The sequence below is a fragment of the Bos mutus genome, chromosome 26, assembly GCF_027580195.1.
Source record: "Bos mutus isolate GX-2022 chromosome 26, NWIPB_WYAK_1.1, whole genome shotgun sequence".
NCBI lineage: Eukaryota > Metazoa > Chordata > Mammalia > Artiodactyla > Bovidae > Bos > Bos mutus.
In genome coordinates this window covers 29,398,193-29,423,876 of record NC_091642.1, presented here as the reverse complement: position 1 = coordinate 29,423,876, position 25,684 = coordinate 29,398,193, and the positions used below count along the sequence as shown (strand labels likewise).

At 36.0% G+C, this 25,684-nt stretch overlaps 1 protein-coding gene across 10 annotated transcripts in view; it reads left to right on the top strand.

Moving 5' to 3' along the window:
- BTRC (beta-transducin repeat containing E3 ubiquitin protein ligase) overlaps positions 1 to 25,684 on the top strand; it is a 174,628-nt gene that overhangs the window by 60,596 nt on the left and 88,348 nt on the right. Inside the window, exon 2 of one of the 10 annotated variants that reach the window (XM_070363966.1) lies at positions 15,286 to 15,347. The exons of the other annotated variants lie outside the window; for them this stretch is intronic. Within the exon in view, the coding sequence (XP_070220067.1) occupies positions 15,324 to 15,347 (24 nt within the window). The 5' untranslated portion in view covers positions 15,286 to 15,323. The remainder of the gene's footprint in view (positions 1 to 15,285; positions 15,348 to 25,684) is intronic. 10 annotated transcript variants of the gene reach the window in all.

Sequence of the window (25,684 nt, the reverse complement as noted above, 5' to 3'; positions counted from 1 at the left end):
GTGTTTAAAAATAGCTGAGTAATTCGGATCCTTTATTTTCTTTAGACATTAAAGAAGAAGAGAAATTCTGACAATAATAATTTAGGTAGATTTATATGACCTTAGAATGTTTTTGGTGTTACGTATAGCTAGTAATTTTAAGGAATTTTTGAGCTTGAACCATGTAATATTTTAATATTAATCTAGTGTCCATTATTTGAAATCTAGTGTCCAAAGGTTGAAATTGTTGAGAGTTGACTTCAAGAGAGATAATGTAATGTGTTTTACTGTTTAAGAATACTTAATGATGTCAGGGAACTATATTCAATATCCTATGAGAAGCCATAATGGAAAAGAATATATATATATATATATGCATGCGTGCATAACTGAGTCACTTTGATGTATAGCAGAAATTAACACAACATTGTAAATCAATTATTCTTTAGTAAAGTTAAAAAGAAAAATACTTGAAGTCTACTAAATCTTACCATCTATTATGTGAAGTGTTAACATGGAAGAATGCTAGGGAAGTTAAGCATTATTCAGAGTATAGGTATATATACATATGGAAGATTTATTTTACATTTGAGGTTTTAGAGGAATATGGATTATCACACTGAATGTAAATGAGCACACAAATTTTTTTTACAAAACACTACCATAGGAAAATTACCCCATGTCAAAAATGCTCACTTATCAAATCATAACTGATGCCCCCCATTATATACAAATCATCTCAGTAGTGTGCAATTTTTGTTTAATAAAAAGTTCAGTTCCTTTTGAACACTCCCAAAGACATTCTGTGGTATCATCACCCTGATACCAAAACCACACAGAGTATCAAAAAAGAAAATTACAGGCCAGTATCTTTGATGACCATAGACACGAAAATTCTCAACAGAATATTAGGAAGCCAAATCCAACAATGCATAAAACCACAACCAAGTTGGATTCATCTGAGGGTCATAAGGATGGTTCAGCATACACTGATCAATCAGTGGGTACACCACATCAACAAAAGAAAGGATAGAAACCACATGATCATCTCAATAGACACAGAAAAATTTGCCTTTGATAAATCACATCCATTTAGGTAAAAACTCTAATGAAAATTGGTGTAGAGAGAACATGTCTCAACATAATAAAAGCCATTTATGACAAATCGACAGCCAGTATTTGAGTGAATGGTGAAAAGCTGAAAATATCGCTAATTATTAGAGAAATGCAAATCAAACTAAAATGAGGTACCACCTCACATTTAATGGCCACCATTAAAATATTTACAAATGACAAATGCCAAAGAGGGAATGTTCTTACACTGTTGGTGGGATTGTAAATTGGTATAGCCACTATGGAAAACAGTATGAGGGTCCTCAAAAAACCAAAAATAGAATTGTCATGTGATCTAGCCATCCCACCCTTGGGCATATACCCAGACAAAACTATTATTCAAAAAGATACACGTACCCCTTTGTTCATAGCAGCACTGTTTATAATTGCCAAGTGTGGAAATAACCTAAATGTCCATTGACAGATGAATTGTAAGAAGATGTGGTATATAAGAATATATATATGTATATATATGTATTATATACACACACTGGAAGGTTACTCAACCATCACAAAGAATGAAATAATGCCATATACAACAACATGAATGGACCTATAGATTATCATACTAAGCAAAGTAAGTCAGAAAGAGAAAGAGAAATACCATATGATATCACTTATATGTAAAATTAAAATATAATACAAATCAACGTATCTGTGAAGCAAAACATATTCATAGGTATAGAGAACAGGCTTGTGGTTGCCAGGAAGTGTAGGTAGGGGAGGGAAGGAATGGGAGTTTGAGATTAGCAGAGGCAAACTACAGATATGGGTGAATAAATAAGAAGGTTCTACTGTATAGCACAAGTAACTATATTCAGTATCTTGTGACAAATCATAATGAAAAAGAATATGAAAAATAATATATATATGCATAACTGAGTCACTTTGCTGTACAGAAGAAATTAATACAACATTCTAAATCAACTACAATAAGATTTTGTTTTCAGTGCATATGTTGACATATGACCTATGTTTATCCTAGCTATACCCTTTACATAAGGAATTTGCATATAGTGACAAATCAAAAATGTTTTTGTTTGGTGGGGGGGGAACCCTACATTTTTGTCTGCTAATAAAACTAATTGTTTGTAGTAGAATATATAAATTATTTGGTAAATATGTAAACAAAAAAGTATTACTCATATTCCTGCGATAATCATAAATCAACATGCTAGTTCCTTCAGTCTAGAATGACTTATCCATTCATGCATGCATACACACACACACATAGACATGCCCAGACAAATATAATTTTGTTTTAAAATATATTTAGTATTACCACTTTATTATAAAATTATAAAAGTAAAAATTTAATAATTATAAAAAATATAGAGAAATAGAAAAAGAAAGGATCTATTTTAAATGTCCTCTCAGATATTACTATTTTACTGATACTGTTACTTTCTGATTTTCAGCTCTGTTCTATGCTTTATTAAATTCTATGTTTGTCACCTGGTCATATCAATTTTTATCCCTCTTTGCTGCTGCTGCTGCTGCTAAGTCGCTTCAGTCGTGTCCGACTCTGTGCGACCCCATAGACAGCAGCCCACCAGGCTCCCCCGTCTCTGGGATTCTCCAGGCAAGAACACTGGAGTGGGCTGCCATTTCCTTCTCCAATGCATGAAAGTGAAAAGTGAAAGTGAAGTCGCTCAATCGTGTCCGACTCCTAGCGACCCCATGGACTGCAGCCCACCAGGCTCCTCCATCCATGGGACTTTTCAGGCAAGAGTACTGGAGTGGGGTACCATTGCCTTCTCCGTTATCCCTCTTTACTCCATATAATTTTTAGCCATTTCAAATTCATAGTTCTCCAGCAGTACTGTGTCATGCTCTGTGTCTTGGCATATCCTTTCTCTACCTGGAGAATGCTACTACTGAAAACACCTATCATCCCTTTCCCCTTGCCTCCCACTTTTATCTAACCTGGCTAATTCCTAAATTCCACAGTTCTGCTTAAGTTGTTTCACCTCTAGAATAAAGGCCCTTACTGATCTTTTTACCCCTCCCCACTCCCTTAACCTAGTCAGAGCATATGTACCAAGGACATGCAATAGATACCTCTGTCATAAACACTGATATGCTATTGTAATTGTTCAGTTTCTTGAGAGTACAACTATGTTTTTGTTCATTTTTACATTTCCAGTGTCAAGCACAGTATCAAGTGCTTGGCACTTGAAATGTAAAAGATTAACTAACATTGATAGGATGGGAAAGAGAAAGCCTTGAATTGCTCAGAGTACCTGTACATACATACACACGAGTTTTCTATATTCAAAAAGAAGTTATGATAATTAAACAGTCATTCCAAAGACTACATATTTACACAGAATAAAGGAAAATTTGTTGAATCTGATTTATGGGCAGGCCTCAGATTTTATACATTTGACTTTTACATGACTCACACTATGATGATCCCTTCTGAATTAGATTTTGTATACTGAATTTGGACTCTTGTTGATGGACAAAAATGCACATTTCAGGCTATTGAATACTGGCACTGCCAGCCAGCTGAGCTCAGTTTCAGTGATGTCAGCATCTTTATCTTCACAGCAGTGTGGGTTTGTACAATTGTTTGGCTATTTTATTGCATTTTACCCTTATTCTATACCAGAATAGACACAGGGAAAATTAAAATGATAGTTAGGGATTAACAATAGTTTACAGAAAGGATAGAAATCATTAGAGATAATACTGAAAGTGACCCTTTAGTCTTGATTAGGAACAAATTAAAGTGTATGTGCAAAGTGTTGGATATTTATTATACTATATATTATTGAAGCTCATTTATTTAAAAGAAAGTACAATTATGAATTTTAAAACATTTTAGCTGACCTTGAAATTCATTGTTCACCTTCTGCCCTTTCAATTTATATATATATATATATATAACTCAGAAAAGTTATAGATGACCTGAATTTGGTGTATTTTACTTTATGCTAGAAAGTCTATCTTGGGAAGAATGACACCATTAGGACTGATTTGTCTTTCAAGATGCTTACTTGATTGTTTTTAATATTCTGTTTCAAGTTTGTTTTAATATTCTGTTTCAAGAATAATGGATTCTTCCATTGCTAAGTATTTTGACATGTTTGTGATGCAGGTAATGTTCATTTACAGGCTAATGCACAGCATTGTCTAGTATTTGCATGTGTGCATGCTCAGTTACTCAGTCGTGTCCGACTCTTTGAGACCCCCATGGACTGTAGCCTGTCAGGCTCCTCTGTCTGTGGAATTATCCAGGCAAGAATACTGGAGTGGGTTGCCATTTCCTACTCCAGGGATCTAATCCAGATCATCTTATTGTGAGATGATCAGATTTCCTTAAAAAAATTTTTTTTTCCTGATGCATCTGAAAAATTAAACTTTTCATTCCACCAAAAGGGCTTATTGCTTTTATGTTGAATAATGTTGGATTTTACCTAATTGCCCTGACTTCAACATGACCCCATGGCACAAGGGAGAATATAGGTACCCAAGGAGGCCTGGGGTCACCCCAATATAAGTAACACAGACTGGAAAAATCAAGTTGATGAAAACTTTTTTTTGTTTTAATTTCATAGAGTTTTGTTTTTCAAATGTAAGTATACAAAGAATTGTCCAAGGATAAACATTAAAATGCTTTATATGTAGTCTCTGGGCACATGGATTTAAAGCAAATGGGATTTGTGGAGTTTTCTGTACCTTCAAATATTTCTATTGAAAGTGAAGTTGTTCAGTTGTGTCCGACTCTTTGCGACCCCATGAACTATAGCCTACCAGTCTCCTCTGTCCTTTAGCCAAAAAAAAAAGTGATAACTTTTTTTTAAGTTGAACCTTAATTCACTCATTGTAAGTAGTATATGTCACATAAATCTGTACCAAAGTGAAAGATATATGTAGAATACCCTACTAAGAAATATTTTTCTTTCCAGCCTTCTAACAGTGTTTGAGGTAGATATTTACATTTGCCTTTTCCTAAAGTGGAAACTAGGGTGTATCAAGGTTAGTGACCTCAGTTCAGTCACTCAGTCGTGTCCGACTCTTTGCAGCCCCATGAATTGCAGCACACCAGGTCTCCCTGTCCATCACCAACTCCCGGAGTTCACCCAGACTCATGTCCATCGAGTCAGTGGTGCCATCCAGCCATCTCATCCTCTGTCGTCCCCTTCTCCTCCTGCCCGCAGTCCCTCCCAACATCAGAGTCTTTTCCAATGAGTCAACTCTTCGCATGTTAGTGACCTAGTTCACCTGAATATTAGGTTTGTTTTTTGCTTTTTATTTTTAATTTTTAAAAATTAATTTATTTTAATTGGAGTCTAATTACTTCACAATATTGTGGTGGTTTTTGCCATACGTTGACATGAATCAGCCATGGGTGTACACATGTCCCCCCATCCTGAACCCCAGTACGACTTCCCTCCCCACCCCATCCCTCTGGGTTGTCCCAGAGTACCAGCTTTGAGTGCCCTGCTTCATGCATCAAACTTGCACTGGTCATCTGTTGTATATATGGTAATATATATGTTTCAATGCTGTTCTTTCAAATCATCCCACCCTTACCTTTTCCTGCGTGGTCCAAAAGTCTGTTCTTTACATCTGTGTCTCTTTTGCTGTCTTACATATAGGGTCATTGTTACTGTCTTTCTAAATTCCATATATATGCGTTAATATACTGTATTGGTGTTTTTCTTTCTGACTTAATTCACTCTGTATAATAGTCTCCTGTTTTATGGTGTTGTAAACAGTGCTGCAGTGAACATTGGGGTACATGTGTCTCTTTCAGTTCTGTTTCTTTGGTCTGTGTGCCCAGCAGTGGGATTGCAAGGTCATATGGCAGTTCTATTTCCAGTTTTTTGAGGAATCTCCATACTGTTCTCCATAGTAGCTGTACTAGTTTGCATTTCTGCCAACAGTATAAGAGGGTTCCCTTTTCTCCACACCCTCTCTAGCATTTATTGTTTGTAGACTTTTTGATGGCAGCCATTCTGACTGGTGTGAGATGGTACCTCATCGTGGTTTTGATTTGCATTTCTCTGATAATGAGTGATGCTGAGCATCTTTTCATGTATTTGTTAGCCATAGGTATGTCTTCTTTGGAGAAATGTCCATTTAGTTCTTTGGCCCACTTTTTGATTGGGTCATTTATTTTTCTGGTATTGAGCTGCATGAGCTGCTTGTATATGTTGGAGATTAATTCTTTGTCAGTTGTTTCATTTGATTATTTTCTCCTGTTCTGAAGGCTGCCTTTTCACCTTGCTTATAGTTTCCTTCATTGTGAAAAAGCTTTTAAGTTTAATTAGGTCCTATGTGTTTATTTTTGTTTTTATTTCCATTACTCTGGGAGGTGGGTCATAGAGAATCTTGCTGTGATTTATGTCAGGGAGTGTTCTGCCTATGTTTTCTTCTAAGAGTTTTATAGTTTTTGGTCTTACATTTAGCTCTTTAATCCATTTTGAGTTTATTTTTGTGTCTGGTGTTAGAAAGTGTTCATTTCATTCTTTTAGTTGGTAGTTGACCATTTTCCTAGCACCACTTGTTAAAGAGATTGTCTTCTCTCCATTGTATATTTTTGCCTCCTTTGTCAAAGATAAGGTGTCCGTAAGTGCATGAATTTTATCTCTGGGCTCTCTATTTTGTTCCATTGATCTATATTTCTGTGTTTGTGCCAGTACCATACTGTCTGGATGACTGTTGCTTTGTAGTATAGTCTGAAGTCAGAAAGGTTGATTCCTCCAGTTCCATTCTTCTTTCTCAAGATTGCTTTGGCTATTTGAGGTTTTTTGTGTTTCCATACAAATTGTGAAATTATTTGTTCTAGTTCTCTGAAAATTACTGTTGGTAGCTTGATAGAGATTGTGTTGAATTTATAGATTGCTTTGGGTAGTATACTCGTTTTCACTATATTGATTCTTCCAATCCATAAACATGGTATATTTCTCCATCTATTTGTGTCATCTTTGATTTCTTTCATCAGTGTTCTATAGTTTTCTATATGTAGGTCTTTTGTTTCTTTAAGTAAATTTACTCCTAAGTGTTTTATTCTTTTTGTTGCAAAGGTGAATGGTTCAATTTCTCTTTCTGTTTTTTTCATTGTTAGTGTATAGGAATGCAAGGGATTTCTGTGTATTAATTTTATATCCTGCAACTTTACTATATTCATTGATTAGCTCTACTGATTTTCTGGTGGTGTCTTTAGGGTTTTCTGTGTAGAGGATCATGTCATCAAATTGATGAAAACTTCTACGGGTGATGGGAGCCTTTATGGAGGTACTGTCCTTACCAGAGAAATTCTTCCTGTGGGCAGTTAAGGTTCACCTGTATCCTCTGGAGAGGTACATATTACTTTCTTTATATTCCAAGATTACTTTCTTGTTCCTGCAATCTTTGTGCTGAGTAGAGGCCAAAGTACCATAGGAGTTCTTTATATGTTATTTAGGAATCATTGTTGGTGGTTTTGTGACTGCACAGCCATTTGTACCTTCTTTTACCATTGTGCTTTTTTTATGTGGTAGTGTTTTATTGTCTTGCTGTCCTTCCCTGTGTTAATTTCTAGGTTTGCTATTTTGTGTAGACTGTCAGGATATGGAATCTTGGTAGATAGGCATCATTTAAGAAACTCTTTTCTTTGTCATTTTGTGTTGGCCTCATTGGGGGAAAAAAAGACCAATCTCTTGACTATTTAGCTGCTCAGGCCTCTAAGAATTGCAGTGCTTTCTTCATGGGCGGTGACACCCATGAGTTCTGTTTTTCCTAAGAATGATGTTCAGTAGCTGTGAGCTTTTCTATATTCTCTGGCCCAGTCCTCTGGAAACCAAGTCTATATTTTGAAATAGTTATTTGGGCCTAGGATGTTGTAGATCATCAAGAAATGGGATTTTGCATTGTACCTTCCCCAGCTAGGTTATCTGTCACTTGCCTTTGAACATTCTCAGGTGTACCATTCAAATTCTCAAGACCTTTCTTGCAAATCTAGTATGTGTGGCTTGGTATGAATTAAATTGGAATTCTGTATGCAGTAAAATTGGCATAAAAAAGAGTAAATTTATTTTTATATGTGATCCTTTAGCAAAAAGTTCATGTTTTAGCCTGATTTGGTCTAATTTTTGTGGATGTTGGAAATCATAAACAGAAGGAGTAGAGGGATAACTACTCTTCTCATGTTTCATATACACAAATATACATTTCAGTATTTTAAACTAGTTTATACAAAGCTTTTGCATATGAACATGAGAAATTTTATATTGGAAAGAAAGCACATGATTAGTTTTACTAAAATATAGTTGCTATTGTTTACTCCAGTTTCTGTCCTTTGCATGAGCTATGTTTAGGGAGCCTGTTTCTTTACTGGTAATAAAACACAAGGGAAATTTCTGGTATAAATTAGTATATTTCCTCTAGACTTTTACATTGTCAGGTCATTAATTTTTTTAAGCATTTTAGTTGCAGAATAGTGTAGTCCTTTGGGGAGAATTGGTAAAATGAGGATAAAATGGGTACAGGATTCCAACAGCTTGAAAATAACACAGTATTTGACCAATATCTCTTTTGTATTCCCCATTCTGGTTCTATTCCAGGAGTCTTGGAAATGTGCCTATGGACTATTTACAGTGAGATTATAAAACTGAATCATGATTTTGGTGAATAGAAGCCAGAGCATGTGGCTCCAGCACCCCAGCTGGCAGTAAGCTCTCCCTAGGTTTATGAATGTAGTTAGATGGCCCCCAACTGTTTACAAGACAGCAGAGGTGAGATCTTTGATTGACAAGTCAGAAATGCATTAGATCATTCTCTCTGCCAGTCTCTGGTTCATGCTGTTAAAAATGTCAGCCTCCAAGTTTGAATGGCAGCCTGAGGGCCTTAGAAGCTTTTTGTTTTCTGAGATGGAAACACAAATTGGATGTGTGCCTGAGCGCTTCATCCTGGGCTGTAATTTCATCTTTTAGCTAAGAACCACAAGGTACATGAGCAAAGCACCCTGTAAACAATAATACTGTGGAAAAAAAAATAAACAAGGTCGTGTTTCTGGTACGTTGATCCGATGGTGTCCTGACCTCTATCACGTTGAACATCTCCACTCTGATTGCTGTTCCCTTTGGCATTACAATGAGAGAAAGAGAGACTGACATAGGAGGAAAAGATTTAAAGTTGCAGTGTCGTTGCACATTCCTTGTATTGGCTATGAAATATTGAACTGTCAGAATGTGACACTTGGTTTTTTAAGCAACCTTTCTTGTTTGAGGTGTTTGCAGTTCATTCCTTTATCCCCCATTTGTCTGTTTTCATTGATAGGGTTGGAAGTAGTTGCCTTAAATGCATGAAAAGGGACAATGTTAAAGAGAAGTGGTGCTGATGGAGCCAACAAATAAACTTAACACTAGAACATAAATGCAGGCTGTGAGGTGTGGACAAAGGAGACTAGAGTTGGGTTAGTTAACTAATTTGGAGATTTATGGAATGTACTAAGTTCTAAGGAGGAATCAGCTTAGGTCCTGGTTCTGTTTTTGTGGAGGCAGGAAGTTTGGAAGGTAGTAGTGTAAAGATAAGAAATGGAGTGACATAGCTTGTTAGGCTGATAGCCCACTGTATGGCAGTACTGCTGGTCAAATAAAAATTAACCCAGCTATGTTATTTATTGCTCTGTTTATCCGAAGTTTTTGTTCATTAATGGAAGCCTTAAACTTTTGGGAAGAAGAAAATACTTTTCTTTTTTTTTAAGTGCAGAATTCATGAATGGATAATATGGAAGAGCCCATTACATTTGTATTAGAATAAGTTAGTGGCACATGAAAAGAAAATTTTCGTTGAAAAAGCCAAACCATAGATTTCTTGGAAAATATTTTCTATTAATAGAAAGTTTCCTATTGCTATTTAAGTTGCAGTATATCTTAAAATAACATTTTACAGAAACAAGTTTTTTTTTCATTCTACAAAAGCAGCTCTTTTGACAGATACATGATGTGATTTTATCTTAATTTGTTTTGGGGACATAGACCTTACAGGTAAGGTTTTAAGTGAGAATGACCTTTTGAAATTCTTGTGGAATATGAAAAAGTAGGAGTTTGTGTGGAAAGTACTTGAATTAATTCATTGATGCTTTTAAAGCACAGCCATTTAGCTTAGTCCTCTCCCTATGCAGATGTGAAAGGCAGGAGCTATTCTCTATCATGAATACATAGTGAAATGCTCTGGAAAAATGGTGGCAATCATTCCTGACATTTCTTAATTCCCTGCTTTGAGGTCATGCTTAAAAGAGAGGAGATAATATTTGTAAAATAATGTCCTGCTCCCTTGTACCCAAAATTATGTCTTCACAAGGTACAGGGCAGAGAGAGCAAGACAAAAGGGAGGGATATTGAGAATTACTTACTGTTGTTTTAAGTATTGTTCTGTATTTTTAAAGCATAAATATTGATGTAGATTTTCATTTAAGCTATGAGAACCCAATATCTTGACTCAATGGAGGATTTTTTAAAAAATCAGTCTTCTAGAAATTGATTTCTCATTGGCTGATTTCCTGAGGATAAGTAAAAACAAACCATTCTTTCCAGTCTTGAAAGAGCAAGAGAAGTGCAAGTGCTTAGCTAAGAAATAAGACTAGAAATATGTACATTATGGCACCTCCTAAATCTTAGCAGAGAGAAAGTACAACAAATTTCTTCTTCCTTCCATGTATTATTATGCAGCAGTCACTATCAAAATGCCTCACAGCCCATGGGCTTTTGTATAGCCATTCCTCCTTAATGATTATCTTTATTACTTAAAGTCCAGGTTTCCCTTATAAGCAAAAATCAGTATATTCATAGAACCATGGAATTTCACTGTTGAAAGTGAGGTCAGGAAACCATCCAGTCACATACAGGACTCCTTTATGAAGTTTTTTTGGCAAAGGGTCATCTAATCTCTGCTTGATCACTGCCATTATTGGCAAGCTGAATTTCTTGAGTCATCTTGCTTTCTTCTTCACTGTTGGTTCTGTTAGAAAATTTTCTCTCAAGGAGTCAAACTTCTTGTTCACCTGCTGATTCTAATTTTACCTTTTGTATAATATAAAGTAATTGTTTTCTTTTTCATGTATTTCTGTGTTTTCTTTTTCATGTATTTCTGTGTTTTTTTTTTTCATGTATTTCTGTGTTTTTTCCTTCATGTATTTCTGTGTTTGAGGATAGCTATCATGTTGCTTATGTTTGCTGTTCTCAGAGTGAATATTCCCAGTTCTGATAGCATTTCTTTGGAAAATGCTAATAATCATTCCTGCCATTTTCATAACCCTGTATTTTGATGGGGAGGGTGTTAATCATTCTGATTGTCCCTCCTTGTGAATGCATTCCACCTTGACAGTGTCCTCGTAACAGTGTGGCATGCATAACTAGAGACAGCACTGCAAAAATAAGTAATAGTGTAGTATACAGTTTGAACATAATTTGGATTATGTAATTTAATTACTGCAGCCTAAAATTGAATATACTTCTTTGGTGTAGATAATGGAAAAATCTCTAGGAACTTAGCCTGAGTGTGTTTCCTCACCTTTTCTTTGAAGTCAGAAAAGCATATGTAAGCACTTTGACAAATGACATAATGTAGTGGCATATCTGAGTGATACAGGTATTTTAAACCTAGCTCCAGTTCCTGAAGATGGTGAACATCTGCTTAGAGGTATTGTAGAGCTCCACAATGCACTAATTGAATTACTTTTTTCTGGAGTTGCCGACTGCACTAATTGAATTAGAATCCGTGTGTGTGTGTGTGTGTGTGTGTGTGTGTAGCCAAGATAATTCCAACCTTAACGGAAGAGACTGTGAGATATGACTGATGGTGTGTACTGTGCTGCTATCTAATGGCAATACATGGAACTACTACATGGTCTCCAGGGAAGACAGAATGCAGTCATCTGATCTAGCGTGACCTTAGTCTAACCCCATCCAGTTTAGTTCAGAAGGTCCCAGGATGTATTTTTGTAGTTCTTAATCTAAGAAGAAAGGATGTGATTAATTAACCTATTAAGAATTAAGATATATTTGTTAGGCATAAAGTTTGTTTGTTTGTTTGTTTTACAAAATATTATCTCAAATATTCAATTGAATTAAAAGCTAATATAATTGGTGAAACAAATCCAAACGTCCTGAGTCAGTGGGTCATGTTCTTTCTCAGTTTGCCTTTCATGTGACATAAATGTAAAAAAGAATTACCTTTTAAAAATGTCTTAGCATAACAGAGGAGCTTCCCCGGTGGTACAGTGCACAGTAGTAAAGAATCCACCTGCCAATACTAGAGACACAAGAGATGCAGGTTTGATCCCTGGGTCAAGAAGATCCCTGGAGAAGAAAATGGCAATCTGCTCTAGTATTCTTGCCTGGAAAATTCCACAGACAGAGGAGCCTGGAGGGCTGTAGCCCATGGGGTCGCAAAGAGTTGGACACAACTGAACAACTGAGCACACACAAAGCATTATAGAAAGTAATGAATAGGGCTTGTGTTCTTAAATAAAACTTCTTTACAGTTGTCAGAATACTGAGGTCAGTCAATTTAAGGGTGTTATCAAATTTTACTATATATAATTATGCTTACATAAAATTTTAAAATTATTATAGGAAATATTTTAATTGTAGTTTCAGAGTAAGTTCTTCAAATTTGTGCTGCTCTAGTTAGTTGTTTAAATTTTAACTTTATTATAAATTTGGGCAAGTTTGAAATTCTCAGAAGTGAAATAGGCAATTCTCTTCCTTTTTAAAAACAAAGAACTCATTAATCACAATTTAATTTTTGTAAAACATCATGAAAATATAATTCTTCACAACTATATAAAGCAAATACACGGGGGAGACCTCTGCAAGAATGAACTGTATTTTGATTCAGTGTAACTTGAGGCATCAGTCAGTTCAGTCGCTCAGTTGTGTCCAACTCTTTGCGACCCCATGGACTGCAGCACGCCAGGCTTCCCTGTCCATCACCAACTCCTGGAGCTTGCTCAGATTCATGTCCATTGAGTTGGTGATGCCATCCAACCATCTCATCTTCTGTCGTTCCCTTCTCCTCCTGCCTTCAATCTTTCTCAGCATCAGAATCTTTTTCAGTGAGACAGTTCTTCGCATCACGTGGCCAAAGTATTGGAGTTTCAGTGTCCAGTGAATATTCAGGACTGATTTCTGTTAGGCATTCTAACTTATACAATTTTGCCTCACACAGAAATACATGTTTGATCACTTGATTTGTAGAGTGTGTATGTGTACCTGTAATGCCACTTCAACAGTGGAAGAGTGCTATTGGATACGTTTCCTATATAAAAGTTTCAATCTCTTATATATGGTCTTCATTATTAAAACAAAAAGTAAGTTTTACTGTTCCAATATTTTGTAGGCTAGCTTGGTTTTATTGTAAGATTGAGCTAAGATTGAAGTAGCTCTAAGATTGAGCTACTTAGGTTTCTGAGCTATACAAATAGCATTAATTAAAATGACTACAATACATGATAGACACTCTATATCTGCTTTTAAGGGCATTTTACTGAGTTAGAAAATATATTTTGACATCATGTAGATCTAAATCTTTACAAATAACATTGCCACTCACAACTAGCTTTAATTCAGTTTAATTCATGTATTGAATACCTTCTGTGTGCTGGGTACTGTGCAAATTGCTGGGCATAAATTAAGATTCAGACCCTGTCCTCAAGGAGCTTATAGTTATTTAGACATTCATTGAGAGCTTATGTACCAGGCACTATGCGTATAATTTGTGGGGACTACTGCTGCTTCCCAGGTGGCACTGGTGGTAAAGAACCCACCTCCCAATGCAGGAGACGTACGAGACTGGATTTGATCTCTGAGTCAGGAAGATCCCGTAGAGGAGTGCATGGCATCCCACTCCAGAATTCTTGCCTAGAGAATCCCATGGACAGAGGAACTTGACTATAGTCCATAGGATTGCAAAGAGTCAGACACAATCGAAGCGACTTAATGGCATGCACTGCTATGAATAATCATTTGTTTCATGTATTTTTCTCATTCATTGAGCTAGATAAGGTCTGGCTTAGTAGCAGCTCTAAGGAAGCAGTATACCTATTTTCATATCAGATATAGCTCATGTCAGCAAAAATAGACATCTTAAATGATTTTCTCTTCTGCCTTTACACACCTTCCAAGGGAGCAGTGATGTTTTTGATAGCTTTACATGTAGCTTTAAAAAGAGATGGGTAACATTTATAACAGTGCCTCCTGCTGGTAGATCATAGATGTTCAATCCTGTTGTCTCTAGAATTTGTAGTGCTCACTTGTGGTTTGGTTACTTCAGGGCTTCTTCTAAGGCCCTTAAGTGGGAAAGAGTCTGTTGCATACAAGGTATAAAGTGCTTCTTTAAACAGTCTATTTCTAGAACTTAAATTGTCCTGGGACCAGGTCTTGATATAAAAATTCATAGAAGCCTGTTTTTCACAGAGTGTGGTAACTCCTTGCCTAGTACTGTAGTGTTAAAATTCACATTGGCCAGGTTGTTCTGTAAATTAAACACTGACAGCTACCCTCAGGGGAACAGCCAATGTATTTATGATGATGTGCTGATTACACAAAATACACTGCAAGCAGAAAACAGCTGCAGAGAACAAACCTCTTAAAAAGAATACAATTACAAATAGCACCCTCAGTATTTCTAGTGGTGAGTGTAGAATACAGCATGCTAATGCAGGTTTCTTACTTAGTCTGCCTGAAAACAAAAAATCTGAAGGAGGTAAGTTAAATTACGGTTGGTTGCACACGTGGTGCCAGGATTAGCAGTGAAAAAATTCTGTTTCTGAAGAGCACAGCTATGTGTGTACAAATATAAAGTGAGGAGTAGTTTTACCCACCATCCCCCCATTTTTGTTAGTATGCTTTATTAGTGCTTTTCTTATATGTATTATTGTAGAGCGTGGCCTTGAGGTGATAAGGGTTCTGGACATTTGAAGTCTTCTATACAATGAATTGAGTAGGAGAGTATCAGAATTGTTTTTAAAAAATTCAATAGGAATTTCATGTTAGAGCTTGAATATCAACATTTTGTTTGAAGATGGAGCACTATATTTTCATTGTTATTAACGGTTTTGAAGATGTTTGCCCTTAGAATTGATAAAAGGAGTCATGAGTCTGAATCTATGGTAAGATCTCAGATTTCTTAGATTCTCTTTTTCAAGAATTTGGTGTTTTAATACATTGTAGTAACTGTGCGATTACATATTTTTAGGAGAATCAGTTCTCAAGTATGTCCCCTTTCATCCCTGCATGTTCCCAGTGATGTGCAGACAGGTAAGATTTTTTTAGGAAAAAAATTTGATTTTCCCTGTTTGAGACTCTGTTACAGTTTAGGGTCTGTATCTATAAAATATTTCAATCACTGAGCATGCTAGCTTCTGTTTAAATCAGTAGAAAATATGTTGATCTTCCAAGACATAAATTTACTCAAGCCAGTGGTGAGGTATATAGCAGGAGGATATAGTGATTGGAAACAGTTCACTTCACCCGCATGAAACTAAGAATCAACTCTTCAGTATATGGATCACTGGTACATAATAATCGACTATTATTGGTCTGTCTGTTGGTCTCTTTTTAAATCAGTTTGGAACCTCCTGGAGTTATTTTCTTGCTCTGCTGACATCAATCCCATGCGGCAGAGGAGTTGTGTATAACCGCTTTGGTTTAATCAATAGAATAATTGATAAACCAGATAAGATTTAAACTGATTATAGCCCCAACAGAATTCCCCAGAGGCCTTGGACTCTCTTAATTTTGACATGTGTGTTGTGTACCCTGAGGATGAAGTGCAGTTTGAATTATCTGTTTTTATTTGCTTAATGACGGGGAGGGTGTTAAAGTCAAATGTTTAATTAACCCAGCAATGGGCTGCGTTGTCACTTACACACAGCTGATTGAGATATCTCATGGAGAATACTGAATAGAAATGATAATGTGGCACTGGGATGGAAGATTGCTTTTTCAATCCATTTGCTGGGTCACTGCTTTGAATGTCTTATTGGATGAAAGGCATTCAGCCTGGAGAAAAAATTCGGCATTTAAGTACATTTTGTTCTCTTCTCCTACTCTAACCCCCCCTGCCCAGAAGTTAACTAAAACAGATATGTTCTAGGTTTAATAAGCCATTCGTGTACTAGTAGGAGACCAGGGTAGTCAGTAGCCTCAAGCTACATAATTTCCCATGGAAACGGAAAAATCCTAGTAGCCTCCAAGGTATTCTAAACGTGAACTCTTTTGTCCCTTACATCCCTTGTCCCTTGCCATTATTGTGGAGTTGTCTTTGGTCACTTGTCTCTTGCCTCTGTCTTCAGTGTTTGCCTCATGTGCAGCTTCCTCTAGGGCCACAGGCAGACCTTTTGCTCCTAAAGAAGCTTATTCTCCAGTACATTTTTTGCCGTTCATGCAGTTGGGTTCTATTTGGTTATATTTCTGATCAAATATTATAGCGAGGTTGTTGAACTATTTAAAGAGATGAAAATGTGAAGCATATAGATTGTTGTTCCCTTTGCTACTGCTATTATAAAACAGTTGGTTCCATGTATGTTTTATCTGTTAAGAAGCAGTTTGCTTTCTGTATGGACTAAAATCTAGGCCAAGAAGGATTCTGATAGTCCACACATCAAAAATGCAGTTCAGGCAATTGGAGTTTTAATGACTTGCTGCCCACAAAAAATTCCTGACTAGCTTTGTAATCAATGTAAAATTCTTTGGAGGCATATTGAGCAAAACTTAAAAAAAATTTTATCATGACTTTCCTTCTTTGTAGTTCTTATGTATCCTCTTTCTATCCCCTGAAGATCTAAGCCAGGAATTTACTAATTTTTTTCTTTGCTTTAGTCATTTGTATTCCAGAGAGCACAATAGGGAGAAGGATACAAGATTGATTTTTGTGTGTGTATGTGTCCTCTTGAAAGCATAGTCTGGGGCATGACTACTTGGCGGTGGGGGGTGGGATTTACTGAGCAACAGAAGCATGCAGCTAGTTTTCAGGCGCAGTTTGGACTTTTGCAGGTCAAGACAGACCAGACGAGTAGCTTATCTTAAGGGACACAAGTAATAGACCAAATATAGAACAGCTATTTCAGGAATCATGTAGGTCATTTAATTATCCATTATGATTGAGTAGCTAATGCTCTTTTGGCAATTACATGACCTCTGTTATTCCTGAAACCTTTCCAGGCCCCCGTGGGTCGAATGACCCACCAGTCAGTGCTTGCAGACTATACCACTCAAAAGGAAAAGAGATTCTGGGAGCTACCGGGATTTAGAAATAGCTGTGCTTTCTTTACCAATCACTGCCCAGAATATTCTTTGTATTGCAGTCAGTGATCAGCAGCTGGTTTTGAAGTCTGTTGTTCCTTCCTTGTCTGCAGGAGCACGAGTTACATTGGTTTCCACAAAGGGCAATTGTGGCAAGCAAACTTTAATACCAAAGTTGGCTATGATGGTATTCAGTATACAGAATATGATGGTTTACAGAGTAGTACTGGTTCTGTACTACAAGAACAAGTACTGCAGTATTAAAACTAATGTTTAGTATTTGTCAAATCAATTATTCATTACAAAACTCCGAAGTTCTGGTGATTTTTTCATTCCATAGCTCGACAAAATACCATTGACAATACTAATAACAGATTTAAGAGACCATTGATTAAATTAGCCTGGTCTGAATCGGTTAATCATTATTTATTCAATTAAATAATCGTGCTTCTATGTGAAATCTAAAAAAAAAAAAAAAAAGATACAAATGAGCTTATTTGTGAAACAAAAGTAGACTTACTGATATAGAAAGAAACTCATGGTTACCAAAAGGGAAAGGGTGGTGGTGATAAATTGGGAGTTCAGGATCAACAGATACACACTACTATATATAAAATAGATAAATGACAAGGATCTACTGTATATAGCACAGGGAACTATATCTAATACCTTATAATAAACTATATGGAAAATAATCTGAGAATATATATCTATACATTTATATGTGTGTATTTATATATCTATAGCTGTATCTGAAGAACTTTGCTGTACTGTGAGACTAACAACATTGTAAGTCAACTGCTCTTCAATTAAAAAAAATCATGCTTAAGTGATTATCTGATTTTTAAAATTTAGATGCTGATCCAAGACAGAATAATTCTGGAACATTTAGATGAATGTTTCTGACTTTTTTTTTTTTTCCCCCATTCTCTAACATTCCGTAGGCTTAAGAGAAAATAATTTTGTTAGAATAACATATAACCATATCCTTTAAGTAGAGAACATTTGCATTGTTATAGGAATAGTTTTCTATTGGAGAAAAAGAAAAATCTTTAAAATTTTGTTAGACATCAAAGAGCATTGTTTAAAACAACAACACTAACAATAACAATTCAACAATATATATATGTGTTTGTCCCTGGGGTAGTAAAATTTGCTATCTTCCCAAATTTATCATGTACTCACTCCAGGTTAATCAGCTTTTTATTTTGTTGTTTGGTAATATTAACAAATAAAAAACTGAGACATGAATTGATGTTTATAACCTTTGACCCTTCAGAAATAGAAGCCTTCTCACTTAAATTTTAAATCCTTTAGACCAATACTGCCTTGGTGTCTGGCTAAAGACCTGTACGAAGGTAGTTGTTGTAAATTATATTAGTTTTTTTCTGTTTAAAAACATTTTTCCTCATTATATATTAATATATGTGTGTGTGTGTATATATATTCCTGTAATGGAGATGAGCAGAAAATGAAAAGCAGAATTTACAGTTAAAACAAAAGTTAGAGCTTAAACTCAAGTATCCGAATAAGGAGTATAGTTTGTCTACTTGGCATTTTAAAAGGAAAGCAAGGGCTATAAAGCAAAATGTGATGTTTGATTTCTTATTGGTTAGTTTCTGTTCTTTAAGGCATACCCTTCAGGACCTGTGCTGAACCATGTTATTCACCGTTGGAAACCAAAAATCTATATAAGTCAATGAGTGGAGATGATATTTGTAATTTTAAAGACCTGAACATTCATTCGTATAATTAGTGGAAAAGCCCACAACATAACAAACCCACATAATAATAATTTCTTAATAATAAGGGAAAAAAGAGTGATTAAATAAGGGACAATGCACAATAGAAATATACACCTAAATATAAATCTTAACCTAGCCCATTGTGGTTTCCACAGATTTACTTATATACTTGGGATGGTTTTATTTTCACTCCAAAATGGATAGACATTTGGGGATATTACAGTTTATCAACTTTAAAGGAGCCCTAAATTTGTTTTACAGTATTGTTGAATTGTAATAAAATGAGAATATACTAAAACAGGGAAGACATCCAAGGTGATGAAAGTCATTTAGCAGGAAAAAAACTCAGGAACAGGAATGACAGAAATAACTTTGCAGAGAGAGGGATTTTGGCATACATCGTAAGGGTTCTATAGTTCTCAATCCCATTTTGAGAAATCAGAAAGATCTGCGGAATGCAGATGTCCTTGAGTTACAAAAATAACCAGATGTCCTTATTAGTAGAAGCAAATGTTTGCCTCTTAATTCACACAAAAGTATATGCATAGGGTCTCTGGATGAAATGTTGTGTAAATATGGCAGCAAAGAAAATTGTGGCATGAAAGTATCTGTCCTAAACATATAAGCATAAAGGTTCTATCTTGAAAAGGAAAAAAAATTCTTTCAGATTCATGTAGATTTAAAAGTAAGAGAAGTAAATTAAACTGTTTATACTTTTGTTCACCATGATAGGTGGGGTTGTTTTTATTATTATTATTATTATTATTATTATATGCCTTTCTATGCCAAATACCCCTGCTGAATTTTTATTCATTTTACTGTACTTGTTTAGCTACTTTGTACCTTTTCATTGTGTTTTAAACAGTAAAAACATATGCATGAAACTCATTTTTTTCTGAACAAATGATAGTCATCTTGGTTGCAGTAGTATATAAATGCACCCTTAGCAAGCCTATTGGGATTTTAAAAATATTAAGCCGCATTGTTAGAAATAGATGTGGTTTGATGACTGCATGTTAAGCAGAATAAAGTATAAAAAAATCACTTGAAAAGGCAAGGTATGAAGTTTTTCTGTTTGTTTTTAAATCAGGCCTTTAGAGTCAAAAAATCCTTTAGAGTTTAAATGGACTATTGCTTCTGATGTGGAGCATATTAACATAATTACAGACTCTTTTATATAGTACTCATAGTTATTGCTAAGTTAACGTTCAAACCTTTGATTAAGAAGTCACAAAGCTGAATGTGTTCAGACAGCTGTGTAATATCTCTCCTGTTCACAAAACAGGACTGTTCTGGTTTTTTTTTTTTCCTGTTTCTCATTTATTGATAGAAACCTCTCCTCCTATACTAGCTATTCTTTTAATGGTGAAATATTAAAATGCTGTATTATGATACATTCTGTAACTTGAAAGTTAACAAAAGCAGCTCTGCTCCTTCATCTCCTTGCCTTGTCACTCCCTGGTGCAGTTCTCTCTTCCATCCTTCTTATCAGAGTATCTCAGTGCTTAGTTGAGCTTGTTTATCTTAAAAGAGCAGGAGGCAGGCTTTTAGGGAGTAAAAGCTGCATGTTCCAGTATAACAGGCACCAATGCTGTTTGACTTGAAAAACATTTGATCTCTTACATTAACAGCCCATGTCACTGTAATAGGACTACAGCTGGGCTGTTGTTCAGTTTTCTATTATTTTAGCTTTGAAATAACTGTTAGAACTGCTCCAAAATCTCCGTGTTTAAAATTATATATTGGCTGTCCCTCCAGGACTCGTAAGTAAACAAGGTGATGTGTGTGGCCAGAGGCAACATATTTTGTTAGCTTTGTTTTAAATAAGAACTTTCCCTATCTTAAAGGTGGTTTTTGTCTGGTCCCTGATAGTGTGGCATGACTTTGCTTTTGTAAATTTGTGTATCTTTAAACAGATCTTTTTTGGTTTTTAATGTGTGTGCTCAGTAACTATTAATTATGAACTTTAATATTTTTCTCAAATAATGAAGCATTTAGTTTTCTCATGAAGCTTAACTTGAAATAATCCTGCACACTTTCCCTAAGTACAGCAGTTTGTGCAGCAATTGTTGAAAATGGGCAAGCAAGAATTTAAGGGGTATGTTTATTAGACTTAAATATTATATAGTTTTATTTTAAAATATTCAGTTCTTGGTAATTTCTGTGCCAGAGATTGTTTGATGGTTGGAATCAGGTAGCAGTATTTAAAGAACGAAAAATAAAATTTGTAAAATCAGGTGGTTATTCTCTTTTTAAGAGTACCTTACATTGTAACAGCGATAGAATGGCAGCTTATTGTAGTAGTGGTGGAATGGCCGCAGACAGTTTACTCCTTCCTTTTCTCCTTCCTCTATCTATCTGTTTTCAAGAACCTAGTTTGTTTCCCTGTTCTAATTCATTTCTCATATGATACAGCATTGCCAGGCTACCCGGCCCTTTCTTTGCATTTTACCTAAAATATACATATATCAGCCAGCACAAGCATAATTGGTTGAAAGGCAGCCATCTATCTGAGGAGTTCTTCTAAATACTGAATGTGTCATGTGCTTTGACATGACATATCTGTAACATCTGAATACAGAAAGCACTTTTTGCGTTAGCTGTAGGTGTTGAAGCAGTAGTGTGTTTTAAGAATGTGAGCTGTGCAAATTCTAGCTTGTGAGGTAATGACAAGTGTTTGCCTGCATAGACAATATATTTTTCCCCTTGAGGTACCCGCACACCTAGTCTCCCTCAAGCTCATCATCTCTGTCAGGTTAATCAATAGGCACCGTATGGCAGAGGGTCAGTAATCAGTGTCATCGTGCCTTTAAATCGTGTTGAAAATTTGCTTAAAGCCTGGGCCAATTAACATCGAGATGATGAATGGATGGGAAGATGGGAAGAGCCTGACGCTCAGGGGCTTTGTGAGGAGGAGATGCTCAGCTGTTGAGCAGCAGACACCAGCGAATAAAATCAGCCATTCATGTGAGCTCAGTCCACCCACTCTTAATGATAATGTCAATCTAGCAAAATATATACACATTGGAGTTGTCACGAGTTCATAAATCAAAGGAGTTTGTCAAAGGCATTCAGATTAACGAGGCAGCAGCAATAACAAGTCAAATTTGCATAGAGAATTGCTCGAATCTCAGTAAATTATGATCCTGTTTTTCATTTGATTATTTGCTAATGTCTCAAGAGGGAGAATGATTATATTAGCATGCAAAATCTACTCCAGAAGTAGAAATCTGAGGTATAGAAGACCAGCACACTATGACAATTAATCAGTTTCTGCATAGTAGCATAAATGCACAAGGCCCAGAAATGAACTTCTTTTTTATTATTATTTCTCCTTGCCACTGATCCAAATGGTTCAGCTTGACAGAGACTTTATATTGCTTTAACAGTGTTTTGAATTGTGCCTGCAGGCAAGACATAGTTATGCAGCTATAACCAACCTATCCATCTGCCAACCAGATTGGAATTCTCCTATCCAAGGCTTCCATTAACCCCCACTGACAGCTCCAAACAGGATTAAGAATTTGGAAGCATAAAAAAATAGTTGTTCTTTGCAAATATACACAATCCCTTTGCATTTTGAGAAAGGCTGCATCTGTGTTTTATAATTAGTGTTGGACAGTGTAGCAGAGGGGAAAACCTACTTGGTGTCTTTTGGACTTTTGTCACAGGGAGTAAGGTGGTACTAATGGAAGTTCTGTGTTTGGTTGCCCCCGAGAGTGCTTTCCATTCCATCCAGTTCCTAATACTGTGCTTGGATTGGTGTATTACTAGAAAATATCACTTCTGGGAAACTTTAACTGGTGGATCTTGTTGAAGTTGAGCAATATAGGGAGGCTTTGAGGTGGCTGTGGTTTAATAGAATATGTCAAATGATAAACATGCTGGAGAAGCAATGTGCGTGAGAACATGCCAGAGAATATTATCTTATGAGGACACTTGAGGCCCTCCCTAAAACTGATCCTAGAATAGTATTCTTCAACTTCTGAACTTGACCTAAGTTTTCTCCATTGTATCCTAGAAGAATTAATTAAAATTTGTTTAAACACACAGTATACACACTACTCCCCCCACCCCCAGACACACTTTTTTGTCACCTTTCATTGAATAGTTTGAAAGATTTTTATCCGTGTAACTAACTCACCTTTTAAACTTGCAGAATAATAATTGTTCCTATTTTTGAAAATTGCAGGTCATATATATTTTTGGAGGTTATAATTAGCTCCAAATCATATAATAAGGTAATGAGAAAAATATGAATCCAATTACTGATTTACAGATCAAGCCCATGCATAATATGATGTTTGCAACTAGCTATAGAAATTGGCCTCAAGATTTTTCTCTTTACATGGGTTGTCATTTTATATAATGATAAACAACTGATTCAAAATCAGAGTTTTAATTCACCACAATTTGCCTGCTGTGCTAAAATGATACAATTTTTCCTGGCTACAGAGACCATTTAATTCTCCCAGTGAAGAGTTGTGGCATAGGTGGAAAACATTACTTCTAGTTTTAGAGCTGGTTATTTTATTTATAGCAGATGTCTTTTCAAACAGGCTTAGGCTGTTGCACCATCCAACCTTGAGCAAGATGCTTACTCAAAGATTATTATGAGTCATTATGAGTGGCTTGACTTTTCATCACTGTGTAAATTAGTTTAGTTTTTTATTTGATTATATAATCAACTCTTAATTATCCATGTCATCAGGAGTTGTGTGTTCGAATAGATAACTGAAAACAGTAAATAAGCCACTTACTAGGTAGTGGAGAATATTGCTCCATCCATAAACCTCTGAAAAGCTAGGAATACTTTACCAACCAAAGAACTTTTCCTTCTTAATGAAGGGTTGGCAAACTTTATTTGTAAAGGACCAGATAATAAACATTTGAGGTTTTGTAGTCCATAGGATCTCTGTCCTGACCACCCACCTCTGCCATTGCAGTGTAAAAGCAGCCACAGATAAATGGTAATAAATGAGGATGGCTTAGTTTCAATAACAGAGAAGGCAGTGGCACCCCACCCCAGAACTCTTGCCTGGAAAATCCCATGGATGGAGGAGCCTGGTAAGCTGCAGTCCATGGGGTCGCTAAGAGTCAGACACGACTGAACGACTTCACTTTGACTTTTCACTTTCATGCATTGGAGAAGGAAACAGCAACCCACTCCAGTGTTCTTGCCTGGAGAATCCCAGGGACGGGGGAGCCTGGTGGGCTGCCGTCTGTGGGGTCGCACAGAGTCAGACACGACTAAAGCGACTTAGCAGCAGCAGCAGCAGCAGCAAGTTTCAATAAAACTTTATTTAGAGCAGGGGCTTACAGTCTCCTCCTGTAAATTATACTGGCATTAAATTGATAGAATGATAACACTGTAGTTGGCTTTCACTTTGAAGTTTCTCTGCTGTGGAAACCATTTTTAAAGCTATCTGGATGGTGTGGGTATAGGGTTTCAGTTATTTATTAAGACCTTATTATCTGTATATTATGTAATGTGTTGGGAGGTAGAGGGAACCACAAAGACTGTCCAGTAAGCTTTCAGTCTTATTGGGTACTTGAGAGTAGATACAAACATTCATCTATTTAAGTGCCAAACTGTGTGGACCAAATAAAAATGTTAAGAAATTTCCAGTAAGATAAGATGGAATAGTTGTATACTTTCTTAGAGGAGAAGAAGTTGAAACTCATTTTAAGAATGGGTAGGACTTGAATTGATTAAGTAATTGTGTTTATAATTCTAGACTAGCGTTAATAAAGATCCTTCTAGCTTGGAAATTTCAAGACCAAATCATGTTTATGAGACTATGAAGAGACTTGCTTAACTAGGGCAGAAAAAAAAAAAGTACGTTGAGGGAAATAACTTGATATAATGTAGCAGAAAATTCTGGAAGATCTTGAAAACCAGGCCTAGAACTTTATATTTGATTTCATGGAAACCAAGAGCCACTATACATTTTTGAAGAAAAAATTAGTGGTGATTAAGAAAGATTAATCTGGCAATAGTACTCAATCTAATAAACATTTAAAAACTCATATTATGCTCTCAAGCTTTGTGGGAAAGATTGAAGGCAAAGGAGAAGAGGGTGGCAGAGGATGAGATGGTTAGACTAGCATCACTAACTCAACAGACATGAATCTGAGCAAATTCCGGGAGATAATGAAGGACAGGGGAGCCTGACATGCTTCACAGTCCAAGGAGTCACTAAGAGTCAGATATGACTTAGCAGCTGAACAACAACTACTGGAAAGTGAAGGGGGAAAAGCAACTGGCCCTGCCCCGAAGAAACCTACACTGCAAGGCTGGGGTGGAAGCTTGTTCATATGGAGATAAAACAGAGAAATGAAACAGTGTTTCCAAATAGAAGTAAAGTGCTAATTTGAGTGCTTTTCTTATTTTGAAGAATGCTAAATAACATGTAAATGGTGCAGGAGACTTTAATGGAAATTGGCCTAATTGTGGATGCTATCTGTACTAAGAAGTTTGGATTTATCCTGTAGATGACAGAGAGTCATAAAAGGTTTTTAGCAGAGGAGTAGTCTTTTTAGAACAATGATTCCGACAGTAGTATATGAAATGGAGCAGATACAGATTTAGGCAAGGAGGTCAGA